Source organism: Marmota flaviventris, chromosome 10 (genome assembly GCF_047511675.1).
Source record: "Marmota flaviventris isolate mMarFla1 chromosome 10, mMarFla1.hap1, whole genome shotgun sequence".
Classification (NCBI taxonomy): Eukaryota; Metazoa; Chordata; class Mammalia; order Rodentia; family Sciuridae; genus Marmota; species Marmota flaviventris.
Window position 1 is genome coordinate 47776664 of NC_092507.1, and position 15036 is coordinate 47791699.

The window sequence follows — 15036 nt, forward strand, 5'->3', positions numbered from 1 at the left end:
CATCCAAGGGAATTCAGACAGATTTCTGGAAGAGCTCAGATATTTAAGGGACAAGTATAGGAAGAGATCCAACCAGAAGAGAGGTAGAAAAATCAAGAGAATAAAGTGTTTGGGAAATAAAAGGAAGAGAACAAAATGAGGAAGAAATGGTCAAATGATGTAAAATGCAGAAATGATCCCTGGGAGTTTTATGGTGGGTTAAGTTTCAGTAGAATGGGGACTGGAAGAATGTATATTGTGTTGGGCTGAGAAGTTAGAAACTGGAGACTTACAGTGTTGGAGCTTCTTCTCCAAGACCTTGTTCTTACTCTTGGAAAGGATGCACATGTCTTTTGTCATACCATGTATTCTGATTTGGGGGTTGAGAGTATGGTCACCATACTTCTGGGCAGTGTGTGAATTCAAAGAATTAAGTGATTTGTAGAAATGAAGAGTAGAAGAGAGATTCCACGGGTGCTGTCTGCATTTAAGATAGTAAGCAACATATTCTGAAAAAAAAAAAAATCTTCCCTGACTCTTGGGTATTTTAAAATCTAAAGATGTATGTCTTGTGATGACAAAGGCAAGTGAACTATTTCTCAATCACTGCCATTTTATAGTGATGAGGGCTCTGTATTTATTTTATTTGTTTGTTTGTTTGCTTATTCATTTATTGCATTGCTGACGATCAAGCCTGTGTTCTATATTTAATCTTCCTAGCAGCTTGAAAGATAGAGAGTATTAGCCTAACTGCAAAAGAGTAAACTAGACTCAGGTTGATGGGCCTGCTCATCCAGCTGGTACATGATGAAGTCACTTCATGGGTGTTGCAAGTGTTTTTTCCATCATACCCCAGTGGGACTTGGACAGACAGAACTCTCTCTGAGATCAGATATATGAGCCTGGAGTTCATGAAAGGGAGGGAGAACGATTCAATTGGGATCACAATTAATATGTGATTCCCTAGTTGGAGAAGGGCAGACTGCCATTTGAAAGGGAATTGATAAAACATACAAAATGAAACAAAGTCAGAACCAAAAAAAGCATCATGCAAGGTTAAAATTATGTGAATAATGATGTGCATTAGTTATTTTAATGTCTTCCAAGTGCATTTCATTTTGAATGATATACTCAGATAGCACACATGGTAAGGTATAATTGAAAAAACATGTAGGGGAATGGCTGAATCCAAAGAATAAACACACAGCTGGGAGGAGGTTAGGAGTCAAAGGGGTAAGCATATGCCCCATCCCCCAGGGATCTCATTAGTGCGTGAGTGACCATATATGTAGAGGCTAAATGAATCTCACTGTTTGCAAAGGCCCACAGTAAATGAGACAATGACGAATCAATAGTAATTAGGCCTATAGGTTCTTATTGACCCAGATGTCTGAAACCAGATGCCCTGCTCTGAGATTCCTTGAGAGGCAGAATGAAAAGATTTATAGACATGCACTTCTTTTAAAAAAATAAAATAAAAGTCCCTTTACTCTAAAAGCATTGTCACTGTTCTGAAATGGAAAGTGGCTGGAGTTAGGGTAAACACTTGGCTTCTGGCTAGAAAGGATGTTCCAGTCTTCTGTTGTGAATGTGGAGCTGGGAGATGGAAACCCAGGATGTGATCATATTCTGCCTCCATATATTGCTCTGGCCCACCTGCCACGGAAGCCTCAAGAATCCTTTCCTAAAACCATAATGGCATATTTTAAAATAAGGCTTGAGTGGGGAGGCTTTGCCAAATAATTCTGAACCTAAGATACAGGAAGCACTTGACTTCAGAATCATACCAAGAAAGATTTTCGTTTGGATTTGGTCCTGTCTCTCCACTTCTCTGAATGTCCTCTCTATAGAGGGGGATTGGTGATGCCTCTCTCCCGGGACCATGGGTGGAAGCCTGGTGCAGATTCAGGGAACAGCAGCTGCTGCCCTGTGGGTGTTGAGCCTTGTCCTGGTCAGATGTCACTCCTCCTGATGTGTTTGGAGGCAGAGGTGTTATAGCAAGAAGCAAAGAGATTGGTGTTAGGTGGGGCTGCCTTTGCCTCCACCCAGCACACATCATACATACACATTTTTGAGTTGATACACACCCACTGGTACACATGCAGGGGCAGTTTTGCTTTTCTACATCTCTGTATTTGGTTTCAGTGATAAAGGGGGAGGGGGTTGAAAAGCAAGACTCCACCTATTAGTTTGTTTCCTTACACTTAGTTTAGAAAACTTACAGGAACTTCATGGGATCCATGGGGACTCCTGGTATCACAAAACTAGAACTAGAAATCACTGAGCCTTACTTCTAAAACATTTTACAAATGCAAGTCATAAATATTGTCTGAAGTGTCTTAGATATTAACCTCCTTTGGACATTGATTTCCTATACATTTTTCTGACATTATTCAAGCCAGGTTTTAAACCTTTATAGCTGTAGTTCCAAGGACACCAGTGGGAAGTGGCAGAGATGCCAAACTGATGTTTCCACTTTCTTGTGGGATCAGTGGTTCAGCACTTTGGAAGGCAGCCCCTCTAGAGAGGGCCCAGCTAGCCAGCTTTCATCCTTGTGCCATGCAGTAAGATTTAGCCCAGTGAAGGAGGGATCCTTATACCTCTTTTGTGAATGGGGAATTACAGTTCAGAGAGGCCAAGTCTTACTTCCCAGCTGGGACAAGAGGAAACCAGACCTAAACCCAGCTCTGGCTTGACTTCCAAGACTATAGTCTTTCCTCTGCTGTCCTCTCAAGACTGAAAGTATGAAGAATGAGGGAGTTGGTCTGATTCCCTCATGAAGAAATCAAGGCTTAAAAAGGGGAAAGAACTCTCACCATGTCATTTAATGGTTACAGTTGGAAATCAGGTCTCTTTCTCCTGATCCTAACTGCATTCATGACTTTCAGTCACTTTCTCAGCAAATTCCCATATTGAGACCAGGAACATGTATTTGTGTTCATTTGTCATTTCATCATTATTATTATTATTACAATTACAAAGACTGATTTTAATAAATCCTTTACATATGTACCATATTGTAGAGTTTACAGAATGCAGCCTTTGCATATATAATCTTCTTTGATCTTCAGAATAACCCTATGAGGTAAGTTGGACAGGGATTGTGATATCTGTTTTCACAGATGAGTTCCAAAGGTCTGAAAAGCTTTCTCATGGTTATACACCTATCAGAAGTAAAACCATTCCTGGATCTGGCCTTCTGATTCTAACTCTTCCTGCTTGCCTCCAGGACAGATTGCCCTTTCTTGATGAAAGTACAGTGTGATCTGAGAGCATGGTAGGCTAGTTTCTTTTCAGAGGTTTTGGGAATCTGCTTTACTTTCTTGGGTCTGATATGGAAGTACAAATGGTTTCTTTCTACAGAACAATTTGCTCTCCAACCCTTCCCCCCCCCCCTTTTAAAAACAAAATCCATTTCTCTTCCAGATGCCAGAGTATATATGCATATTTGAATAGTCACCTGGATCTGATTAAGAAGGCTGAGCCTGTGGGTTTCCTCACTGTTGATCTGCATGTTTGGCCAGATTTCCATGGCAACCGGTCTCCCTTAGCAGATCTGACACTAAAGGGCATGGTAAGTAACAGCCAGTCCTTGCACCAAGGTGAAGGCAGGCCAAACAACTACAAAGTTTGGAGGAATCAAAGTAGGGAGAAAGAGAAAAAGGACAAATGAAACAGAATAGGCCAAGAGTGCACTGGTTCCTTGCAGATGTGTTTCTGTTGGGGCTCCCTGGGAGGATCTGCTGAAAGTTCTTATTGTTCCCGAGCCAACCTTGATCATATTCTAAGTAGTATTTCCTACATTCAGCTACTGCTGCCTCTTTGTCTGTGGAGTGGCTGAAAGTTGTTCCCATGTAATTTTCATAAATTCATGTTTTCCATCTCCATCTCCAGGCCACCTGGTGAGTCAGTGGTAAATGCTACCACCCATGGTCTTGTGTGCCCCAGCTACACATCACCTAGGCTTTGAGTCAGGGTTCTTCAGAGCCTATGCCAATATATTTAGGGTTTTAGATTAAACTTTGGTAAAAATAAATACAATTAATAACTTAGGTTGGAGAATAAATTTCACCCTTACTGGTCATAAAGATCACTTTCAGCATAGAGATTCTGAGCTCTTCTGGACAGTCCAGAATGAACTTGGTGTGTAAGCTCACAACTGCCTAAAAAAGCAGAGAGATAATACCTTGGAGGCCAGGTGGGATCAGGTGGCCAGGTACCATCTGGCCATCAGGAATCATGTTCAAGGATGGTTGAGGAAGGTTAAAGTTAGAGAAGCAGAGCTGAGTTTTGGTTCCCAGGGGCCAGGTAAGAACCATGAATGTCAAACCCATGAAGGTGCCAATAAGTTTGGAAGTAGGTATAAGGGAAATTAAAGTGGGAAGTCAGAGCAATGCATGGCAGATAAACAGTGGCAGCCTGACCCGTGAATCAAGATTGCTGGCTTCAGGAACTTTCACAATACTGTGAGTTTGTGGTTAGTTTCACTGAGATTATTTAAATACTTTTATGATGCCAACAGGAAGATCTGAACTTTATTTTCATAACCTAGTTTATATGATCAACTTCCATAAATAAAAGTGAGACATAGTGAAGAGAAAAGAAAACTGGACAGGGCAAAAGTTTTTGCCTCCAGTCTATAAGGCATGCCCATAAAACACAAAAGAAACTGGATCTCTTTATTGACCAGTGGAGGCAGAAAAAGATAGCTGTGTAGCAACAGGTTCAGTTATGACCAATTCCACTTACAAACAGAGGATGGGGAAAGAATGGTTTAATATAGTACAAAAATAATGCCTTAATTAGAGACAAATATCAAAAAACAAATACAGATAAACATTTAAAGTGTTAAAGAAGTTAAGAAGCTTGACCAGTTCTTAGTATGACTCCAAAACATAGAAGGGTTGCACATAAAATTATCAGGGCTCTGGAGTGACACTGGCCTGGGGGCCTGCCCTTGCCAACATCCATTGTACCCAGACTTAGTACCCAGAGTGTCAGGCACCAAGTTTCCCAGTAGTTTTTGTGTGTTTCTGAAAACCAAGCATGACATCCGGAGACCTAAGAATTAGCATTTTAAGGGTATTCTAATGAAGTTGACCCAATGCAAAGTGAAATTCCACAGGAGTCAGAGTATTTCCAGGAATGTCTGTCTCATTAGAATAAATATATACTGCCAAAAGGGACTTCTTGCATTGGGACATATGGCCAATTATATCTAGAAATCTTGTAATGTTTACTTTGTAGAGAAGTTATATTGCCTCGCAAATGTATCTCACATGTCTCCTGATGTTCTTAGCAGCGATTTCCCTCTATAACTATCCTTGGGGTTAGGCTCACCCTGCAGTAGCTATCTTTAAGCCAGGCTGCATCACAACACTAGAAGAAGGTGACCTAGATATGACAGAAGGAAGGCAATTCTGGGCTAAAGCTTTTTCCAAAATCTTTCTTTCAATACAATTTTGAACAACATTGAAATACCCCCCTCCAAAACTTTTCTATAATCATCTTATATTCTTTTGGCAAAACCTGTAATGTTATTACAAATTATATGCTAGAACCTCTCTGTTATCATATGTTATATCTTTCTGCCAGTCCTGTCTTCAGGGCTCATTCAATAAATATTTACTGGATGTCTGCAGTGTGCCAAGCTCCGTTGCAGATAAAATAAGGTATAATTTCTATACTCATTGCACAGGTTTAAAGGGGTTAGGAAGTACTCCATGAAACACTGAGAGCAACTAGAATAGTCAGAAAAACCCCAGGAGGGAAGAACCATATACAGTTTCTTCTTTTGGCTCCTGAGTCATTTCTCTAGGCACATAGTATAAGTGCTTAATGATAATTTATTGTCAACATGGAGAGAATAAAGAGGCCATTATGGCTCTAGAAAAAATAAACATATGAACAATTTATTAATACCAAATGGATTTGATAGCTACTGATTCATGCTGTTTATATAAGTGGTTAGTACTAATATTAATATCCAAGTAAATTAAGTTCCCATTTTGTCATACTTTGTCCATCAAACAAATGCAGGCCCTATTATAGTTGGTGGGAGATATAAAAGTAACTAGACTTACAGCACTCAGGAACATTTGGGGGACAGACAAACAGGTAGTGGGAAGATGGGGTCAAGTTCCTGGTATCACTCATTGCCAGGGCTCTGTAGATGCATGGAAGAAGATTAGATCTGGTGTTCATGGTCAGGAAAGGCTTCTTATAGGAAGCAAGGTTAACCCTGAGTCAAGGAGGGAAGAGGATTCAGGGGCCAAGGAAACATGGTATATACAGTGTCCTAGAAGGAGAGAGAGCGCGAATGTATGAATAGCCACAATTTGGCTCCTCATTTGTCTAACCCATGATAGATTACAGTTAGCATATTTTTTCTTGGGGAAAAATGAAAGAAAGTGTGTTCCCAGAGACACTCTGGAGTCCCTGGGCTCTTCTGCTTCCACAGCATCCTATCCTCCCAGTTCATTACTCTTTCATCCATTGACTCTCCCCAAACCTTTGTTAAACATCCATCCATTCACTTTTTAATGAATACCTAATATTTACAAGTCTATGCTAAGCTCAGAAAATGGAAAGAAGAAAAGTATCTGTCCTAAGTTCACATGAAAATGTGCAAAATCATTACTGTACATGTATGAGTGGGTGTGTCCATCACCATTCCATAGTGAGAGCCTTGCAGCATGGACATGTGGGCAAGCCAAAGGAATGGCTTAGCCAATCTCTCACTTTGTTGTTGTTGGGGTTTTTTTGTTTGTTTGTTTGTTTTGTTTTGTTTTTTTAAAGGGCACCTCTCTGGTGAGCTGACACAGCTTTTCTCTACTTGAAAATACCAGTGAAGAAGTAAAAGTGGCATAAACTTATGGAGGGTTTGAAAATTAGAATGATACTCAACTAGGCAAACTAGGTTTGAGATTCCCAAAAAGAATCTGGGAAGATCTTTGAGAATCTGGAAGACTATTCAGCTTGATTGATAAACATGCTATAGGACATAGGAACAAAGTCTCTCTCCACCTTCTGCTCCCTAGCTGCAAGCACACAGCTGTTTTAAGCCTAAAAACAGGACAGTTACCCTTCTTCTCTACTGCCCTTGGTTATGTTGTATTGTTTTGTTTTGTATTGATTTTTAGAAGCAGACAGTGAGTTTCATTTCCTAGATTCCCCCCACAACTTGAAACATTCCCTATCTTCCTTTCAGTTCAATCTGTTTGAAAGCTGCCAAAGGGCCGGAAGTATGAGTCAGAATCAAGGCAAGGACTTGCATTCTAAGCCTCCTGCATAAAACTCTGCTTCTGGGGCAGACACAGTAAAAGCCTTGACAGCTCTGTGAATTTGGAAGAAGGATTGTTCTAAGGTTAGGAAGTCAGTTAACAGTGACCTTCCTCAGTCCTATAAAGCTACACAGATAAAAAACCATTGCACTCTGGTCACTGGCATCTAGTTGGAGATCCAAAGAAGCAAATCAAGTGTACAGTGAATGGGGCTGAGAGTGAATCATGTGTCCTGTGTTCTGGGAAATATTGAATAGGCCTAGCTCCTAATTGGGGTGTATTTTAAAAAATAATAAAGTGAGCCCCACAGGGAAAAGCATTGCATACAAAGAAGAAAGAAATACCATTTAAAACACTTACAAAAAGTTCTCTTGAAACTTATTACTGAAAACAAAAGAAAATATTGGAGAACTTCTTGGTATATTCTAGAGGTTTTTTTAAAAGGCATATCTCTCTAAAATAGGGTAGGGCATAAACTTACAGGAAAAGTTAAGATGAAAAGACAACACAGTGAGAGGGACAAGAAATGACAAAGACATAAAACAAATAAAAATGCAATAAACAAATCAAAACCTACATTGAAAGCAATATGAACCATAATTTTCATGGATGAAAAGAAGATCAGAGTTGTCATAAGGCATAGCATTTTTTAAAATTTAATATATTAGAAAAACATTTTGAGGGTAGAGTCTATGGCTTATTTGTTGTTGTTTTTTTTTAATCTCAACAGCACCTGACATCAAATAATTGCCTTTCAGTCGGTTATTACAATCATTTACCAAGTGAATAATGAAAGTTGCTGCCCAAGGTCACAATGCAAAGGAGAGGCAGAGCTTCAATAGAAATATGAATCCTGATTTTTAGGATGCACAGCTTCATGAGTCTGCCTGAACTCATAACTCTGGACTTTGCAGAATGCAACTAGGATGATAAAAGGAGTTCCAACAGATGCACCACACATAGTTTGATACTGAACCACACTTCTTGACCTTGCTCCTTTGGTCTCATCATCAACTCGTCACTTTTCCACCCATTTTTATTCTAACCCTGGTCTTAGCTGTGGTTTCCTCCTGGGAATGTCTCTAGGCTTTCTTCCCAACTTCACTGACTCAGATTTGAAGTTATTTGCCACTCCAGATTTGACCCTACTCTGAGGTCTTCCACTCTGATGCCTACCCTCATACACAAGCACAGGACCCAACCCAAAAATCTTCCCCCTAAATAGAATTTTTTCCTTCTGGCAACAGTTGTCTTCCTGTGTCACCAGCTGTTTGGTTTTCCTTTGGTGATAACAGTATCAACCTGTAGCACCTGGCTAAAAAGAGATGGTGGAAATAGGGGTGGTCAGCTTAATAGGATACCTGGACTAATTAGCTTCTTACGTAAGTATTTTCCCTTTCAGTTGATAAATAAGGTATGGAAGGTTAAAGCTACACATACCATCATCCAAAAAAGGAGAAGCATAAGTAATAACTCCCAGTATCCAAACATTTGACACTGGTAATTCCAGCTTCTTTAAATACAAAAGAAATGCATGCTTTTAAAGTAAAGAAAGGACATGGTCATACATGATATGGAGGCAAATACTCACCATTAGGAGTGATTGCAAATCTTAGGGGTGGGTGTGTGTGTGACTGTTCTTATTTTGAATGAGTGGTTATATGGTTTTCACCATTCTAAAGAAGTAAAGAAAACTCACATGTTGAAATTGGACCTATTTACATCTTAGTTTGAAAACATATCAGTGTGTGACATTTGCATGTTAGCTGTATGAGGTCAGCACATACATCAAAGGTGGAGCAAGCCAAGCTTCTTTGCCAGGTCACTGTCAAACCAAGAGATGTTGGTCCAGTGACAGGCACACAGCAACTAATGTGTTTTCCTATAGCTTCTGCCTGGTAGCACCTACTTGAATGTCCTTTGAACCTTCGGCCTGCAGCTGTAGGAACCCCTCTTAGCCCTGGAACTAACTGAACTCACCAGCCACTGACATCTCCGGTTACAAAACTAGCTAGGAAGCTGAAGACCTCTAGTCCATCCCAGGAAGCATTTTTCATGCAGGTCTGGATATTTATCTCTGTAGTAGAACCCTGTCCTTATTTTCTCTCCAATACAAGAAGCATCTCAAATCTGGTGGGCCCTACCATACAGCTAATGTGGTAATAATTTTGAAAATGTGCTTTCCTCCTTGTATATGAAATTAGTTTTTAGTCACAGATTATTATTACCTCTTTATTTTTGTGGTGGTAGGGGTTTTGTTGTTGGTGGTTTATTTGCTTATTTTAATTCTTTTCCAAAATACTCATTCAAAGAAGTAAATTGCTTTGGACACAGAGCAGGGCATGAAATATGTTTTCTCTGCCTCATTTTGGAAGTCTTTCACTACCAAGAACTAAAAGTTATTTTCTGGTTCTCTGAAGAACTGTGATTTGAAAGTTGGCCCATACATGACTAAAACTGCTGGAGAGACTGTGCTGTTCCATTGGTCTTCAGAGCAAGTGTGCCAATGGTGGGTTGAGAGTTAGGAAAGAAGCATTCCAAGGTCTTAGCCCATTCCTAAGAGACCAAATCCTAGCCTGATGCTTGCTAACAGATTCAGATATGGATGAAGTCAGCAACTCATCTGAGTATCTGTGCAAGCTCAGGAGAGGCCAGAGGTTGTACCCCTATGTTGTCTTCTGATAAGGAGATAGATGATAGAGACCGAAGCTGCTGAGCCAACTGGAGCAGCTCTTGAATGATATCTTTGTAAGTCTTGAAAACAGGAAGACCCTTACATATGAGTTGGTTACTGTTTTGTTGTTATTTAACACTGTTTTATTCAACCATTTTTTATTATTGTTTGCTCATGAAAACTCAAATAGTGTGACAAAGACTAGTGTCCTCAGTGTCATTTAACTGGTTTTCTTATAATATGCTTTATTTTTGAAGTGACCGATTGGTTGTGATTTATAATAAGGCCAATTTAAGGGACCTGACATGAAGTTGTTTCATATGTATCATTACCCACATTCATAATCACCTGGTGAGATAATATTGTTACCCCATTTAAAAGAAGAGAGAAACTGAGGCTTAGGGAATTTAAGTAATTTACCCAGAGGAGAAAAGAGTAGATTAGAAAACAGTCAGTTCAAATGTGAATCACTGACATTCTTTGGAGAAAGAAAAAATAGTTAAAAAGAAAAGGAACTAGAACTTTGTGCTTCCTCAATCCCTCTTCTCTGTTTTCAAAGTGCCTATCATATCTCTTCCTCATTTTAGTGACTTTTAAATTATATCACTGAGTCAAACTTTTCTTTCTTATTGCTATTTTTTTTTCTTATTGCCTTTCCTATATACAGCAAATAAGTAAACCAAAAGGAAGAGTGTGGATGGACAGGAATCTCCTACAAGGCAGAGTAGCATGACAGAAGGCTGAGAGGGGAATCAGGTGAAATCCAGTGGGAAGGTGCAGGAGATAAACAGTGGGAAGAAACCGAAGAAAGAAGACCAAGAATGAGATCCAGGCTGGCATTCAGACTCAAAGCAAGCTGGCATTCAGACAGCAGCAAGTCTGGACAGGAGAGTTGTAGAGAGCAGCTTTGGAATACTGGTGCATGAGCACATCAAAATGGCTTAAACTTAGAGCCTCAGATATAGGGCAAACAAAGCATGACGTGTCTGGTGCAGGAGGCAAACAGAAAATGGACTGATGTGTGGTGTAGGATTCACCAACAGAACAGGTTGTGAAAACTTCAGCCCATCATCCATACTTAGTGTGTGCATTAGTTGCCCATTGCTGTTTTAATAAACTACTACAAATTTGCAGTTTATATTGATTATCACATACTTCCATGGGTCAGAAGTCTGTGTGGGCTCAACTGGTTTTCCTGCTCCAGTTTTCACAAGACCAAAACCAGAGACTCCTACTGGAAGGTTCTGGGGAGAATCTGCTTTCAAACACATTCAAGTTGTTGGCTATATTTAGTACCAGCCGTTGAAGGACCAAGGTCCCTGTTTCCTTGCTGAATGTCAGCCAGGGCTCTCAGCATCTAGAGGCTCCTGATATTCCTGGGCTCATCACCCAGTGCCTCCACCCTCAAACCCGTCAGTGGTGGGTCAAATCCTTCTCATACTTTCAACCTCTCTGGTTTTCCTTTCTGCCTCACTCTTCTATCTGATCTCTTGATGGATGCTTTTGCCTTCCTCTTATTCTTTAAAAGATTCATGTAGTTACTGTGAGTACAACTGGATAATCTTCCTTTTTTAAGGTCACTGGCTAATAACTAATTCCATCTGCCATGTTTCTTTATAGCTGTGCCTAATTAGTATATGAGTAACCAAGGGACAGGAATCTTTGGGATCTCTTTAGAATTCCACATTGTAGTAGCGCATTCATCTGCAGTCCCCCAAATCTGGATGAGTTTTAGGCAATGCCAAGTGTTAGCCTGGACTCCTGACACTTACTGAATCCTCTCAACATCCCTGTGGAGATTTGTCCCCCTTTCTCTTCTAGGCTGCTGGATTGTTTCAGACCTGGCCTTCAATCTCTCTCCTCCCTTCTATAAATCTTTCTCTGATCTTCCTCATTGCCTTGTCCATCAGTTCCACCTTCATTATTGACTGAGCAAACAGGGCATTTTTTGCTGCTCCATTGTGTTCTAGAAAGCTTTCAACAAATTCCCCTGAGCCTTGGATAACCCCATCAAGCTCTGATGACCCTAGAAAAACCTCAGGACTGGGAATCTTCTTTACTTGTCTCTTGTATTCTTTAGGGACCCCTTGGGAAACTATCCCTAAGCCCTTTTTTCTGACTAACGTGTATAATCACATCAATGCTTTTAACAACTAGGAAGGAAAAAAATTAACTGAATTACCACAGGTTAAGTATGCTTTATCTGAAGTCGTTGGGACTAGAAGTGTTTCAGGTTTAAGATTTAGATTTTGGGATATCTGAATATATGTAATGAAATATCTTAGGGATGGTACCCAAGTCTAAACACGAATTTCATACATTTTTATTATACAATACCAATATTTATAATAATTTTATGCATGAAACAAAGTTTTAAGGTGTGGGATTTCCCACTTGCGATGTCTGTCCTGCTCAAAAAATTTCAGATTTTGGAGCATTTTGGACCCAGATTAGAAATTCTCTACTTATAATCCATCTATTAATAATCTTAAATCATTTTAAGGGCTCATGAACCTAAAATTCAAAATACCAAGAATTAGGATACTCATTCCCACAATTTAGTGCATTATTAAATCCTTGCTAAAACACAAATCGCTGGGCTCACACCAAAATTCATTTTATGTAAGCTCCCAGGAACCTACACTCAGCTTGGATATCAGTAAAGTGTTAAGAGGTATCCCCAAGTTTAGGCCGCTACTAAGTGGCAGCAAGATTCAAGCTGAAGTCCAGGTGAAGTGTTACCATCTGTCTTTCTGTTTAAGAGAAAAAATGAACACTTACAGGCTGATAAGGACTAAGGCTTTGTCTAAGCCTTACAAATGTGTCCCCCACACATTTGTGCTACCTGTCCCTTGGTACTCATCAGGGGCATATGATTTCTCCACACTCCTAGATGGTTCTATATCTTTAGCCTTAGGATCTCAGTGCTAATCATCAACCTACCTTCTCCCTAGCTGCTGTGTGGGGTACAGCCAGCAGTCGAGAATGCCCTTCATTCATTGCCTCATGGTTCCCATAGCATGTCCAGAGACATGCTATTTATTGCTTTGAAGTCAGTTAATGAATGGGGTTGAACTCAATGCAATTACAAAGAAAGAGAATGAACATTTATTAAGAGAAAGGGAACAGCAACATCAGTGTTTATAACAGTGCAACTCACAATAGCCAAGATATGGAAACAGCCAAGGGGCCTATCAATAGATGAATGGATTAAGAAAATGTGGTATACATACACAATGGAGTTTTACTCAGCCATAAAGAAAAATTAAATTATGAAATTGTGGCATTTACTGGTAAATGGGTGGAACTGAAGAGTATTGTGCCATGTGAAATAAGCCAGACTCAGAAAAATCAAAGTTTCAATGTACTCTTTTATATGTGGAAGCTAGAACAAAGTAAATAGGGAAGCGGGGATCAAATATCATGAAGACTGAGGGAAGGGTAGAAGGAGATTGAGGGGAGGGAGGAGGGACTGGAAAGGAAATACAGAATGAATTTGACAAAATTACCCTATGTGCATGTATAAATATATCATAGTGAATCTCACCTAATTAAAAACATATAGATGAATAGAAAGTAGACCAGTGTAGTAAAAGAAGGGGAATAGAGGGAGTGAGAAAGGGAAGGAAAAGAGGAGACACTGGGAACTAAACTGGAGTAAAATTCCATGGAAGTATGATTGTCAAAATTAACCCAACCTGTGTACAAGTATAGTGCACCAATAAAAGCAAGGGGGAAGGGAGAAGAAGAGGGAAAGCAAATGAACAATTAATAAGTGCTATTTATGTACACACAGTGGGTACTGGGGGCATCCGAGGATGCTCTTGCAACACTGCAGCTTGCTGGAAAAACATGGCATTTTGTAAATAAGATCTCATTTAATTCTCATAAAAGGCCTTGCGGTATCATATCCCCATTTTTCACATGAAAGAAATGAAGCTCAAAGAGATTATAAAACTCTCATAATTGTCAGGCTACATCAAAATTGAAACCCAGGTATCTTGCTCTAACATGCATCATCTTTCCATTTATATATACTTCTTTTCTAAGCTTAAAAATCCCAGTATTCAGATAAATACAGCACTAAGCTTTAGAGATACTGCAGTGAAGGATACAGGCAAGGTGTGTCAGAACACCTAGATTGTGGTTTCCATTTGAGAAGGATAATTTAGGATGTTGAATTACCCATTCTAGTTGTTTGTATGTTTTGGCCACCATACGAACAGTTCCCATGTCTCAGAATATGAATTAAATGCTTTCTCTTACAGTTCCACTCCATTACACAATAGCCAAACATAAATAAAATGTGCTTATCATTGCAAGTCTCCAGTGGGGGCTTCCTCATACATTTGGCTGTCTCGCCTAAATATTCAAAATAGGCACATACATATTTCTAAACACACTCCTTCTACATATGCTTCCTCCCCACTTCCTCTTATCAGTGGATCCATTAAGCCATCCCAGCCTTCTCAACCATTACAAAACCATACTCCCCCAGGACACTGCAGCCATTCTCCTTCAGGACAGCTCCTCAGGTGTTCTTTATCCTCCCAAGTGGTCCACGTGGCAAGCACTCTGTATAAAGTTCCATCAGAGGCTGGAATTGCCAGGGCAGGGCTGAGGTTCCTGGAATTTGAGATAAATAGACTTAATGGTCATCTGCCCTTCTTTGTTCTCCATCTGCATATCAGATGAGATGTTAGGAAGCAGGATCCCAAACCACAGTACTTCTACACTTCAGACAGAAATGTCTTGCACTAAGTTGTTTTGCACCATGGCTCTGGTATTAGTGGTCAGCAGGTATTGGGAATGGCTTTGGAGGAATGTGTACTCTGCTTCTCCTTTGATAGTTAGTACCTCCTATATTGTGATCCATGTAAAAAAAACCTTCTAGAACTCTTCACAGAAATAATTTTGTCTCCTTGAATGACAACTGTGTTTTAGTTATCAGGAAAAGAAAACCTATGTTACCCATATGTATTCCTTTTGGCCATAACATACATTGATCACCTCATTCTCAATGTCTAGGGAAAAGAAAAAAAAAAAAAACCTTTCCATTTCTCCTCTATGATTTTTGAGCTCCTCCTCTATGGAAGTTTT

The 15036-nt window shown here is 39.8% G+C and overlaps 1 protein-coding gene across 16 annotated transcripts in view; it reads left to right on the forward strand.

Moving 5' to 3' along the window:
* The window catches only part of Fggy (FGGY carbohydrate kinase domain containing), a 409490-nt gene that overhangs the window by 289066 nt on the left and 105388 nt on the right, over nucleotides 1–15036 (forward strand). For all 16 annotated transcript variants that reach the window (XR_011708838.1, XR_011708841.1, XR_011708845.1 and 13 more), the window contains one exon: nucleotides 3406–3553. Coding sequence is in view for 2 of the 16 variants with exons in the window: in XM_027945053.2 (XP_027800854.2) it covers nucleotides 3406–3553 (148 nt within the window). In the remaining 14 variants the exon portion in view is untranslated. The remainder of the gene's footprint in view (nucleotides 1–3405; nucleotides 3554–15036) is intronic.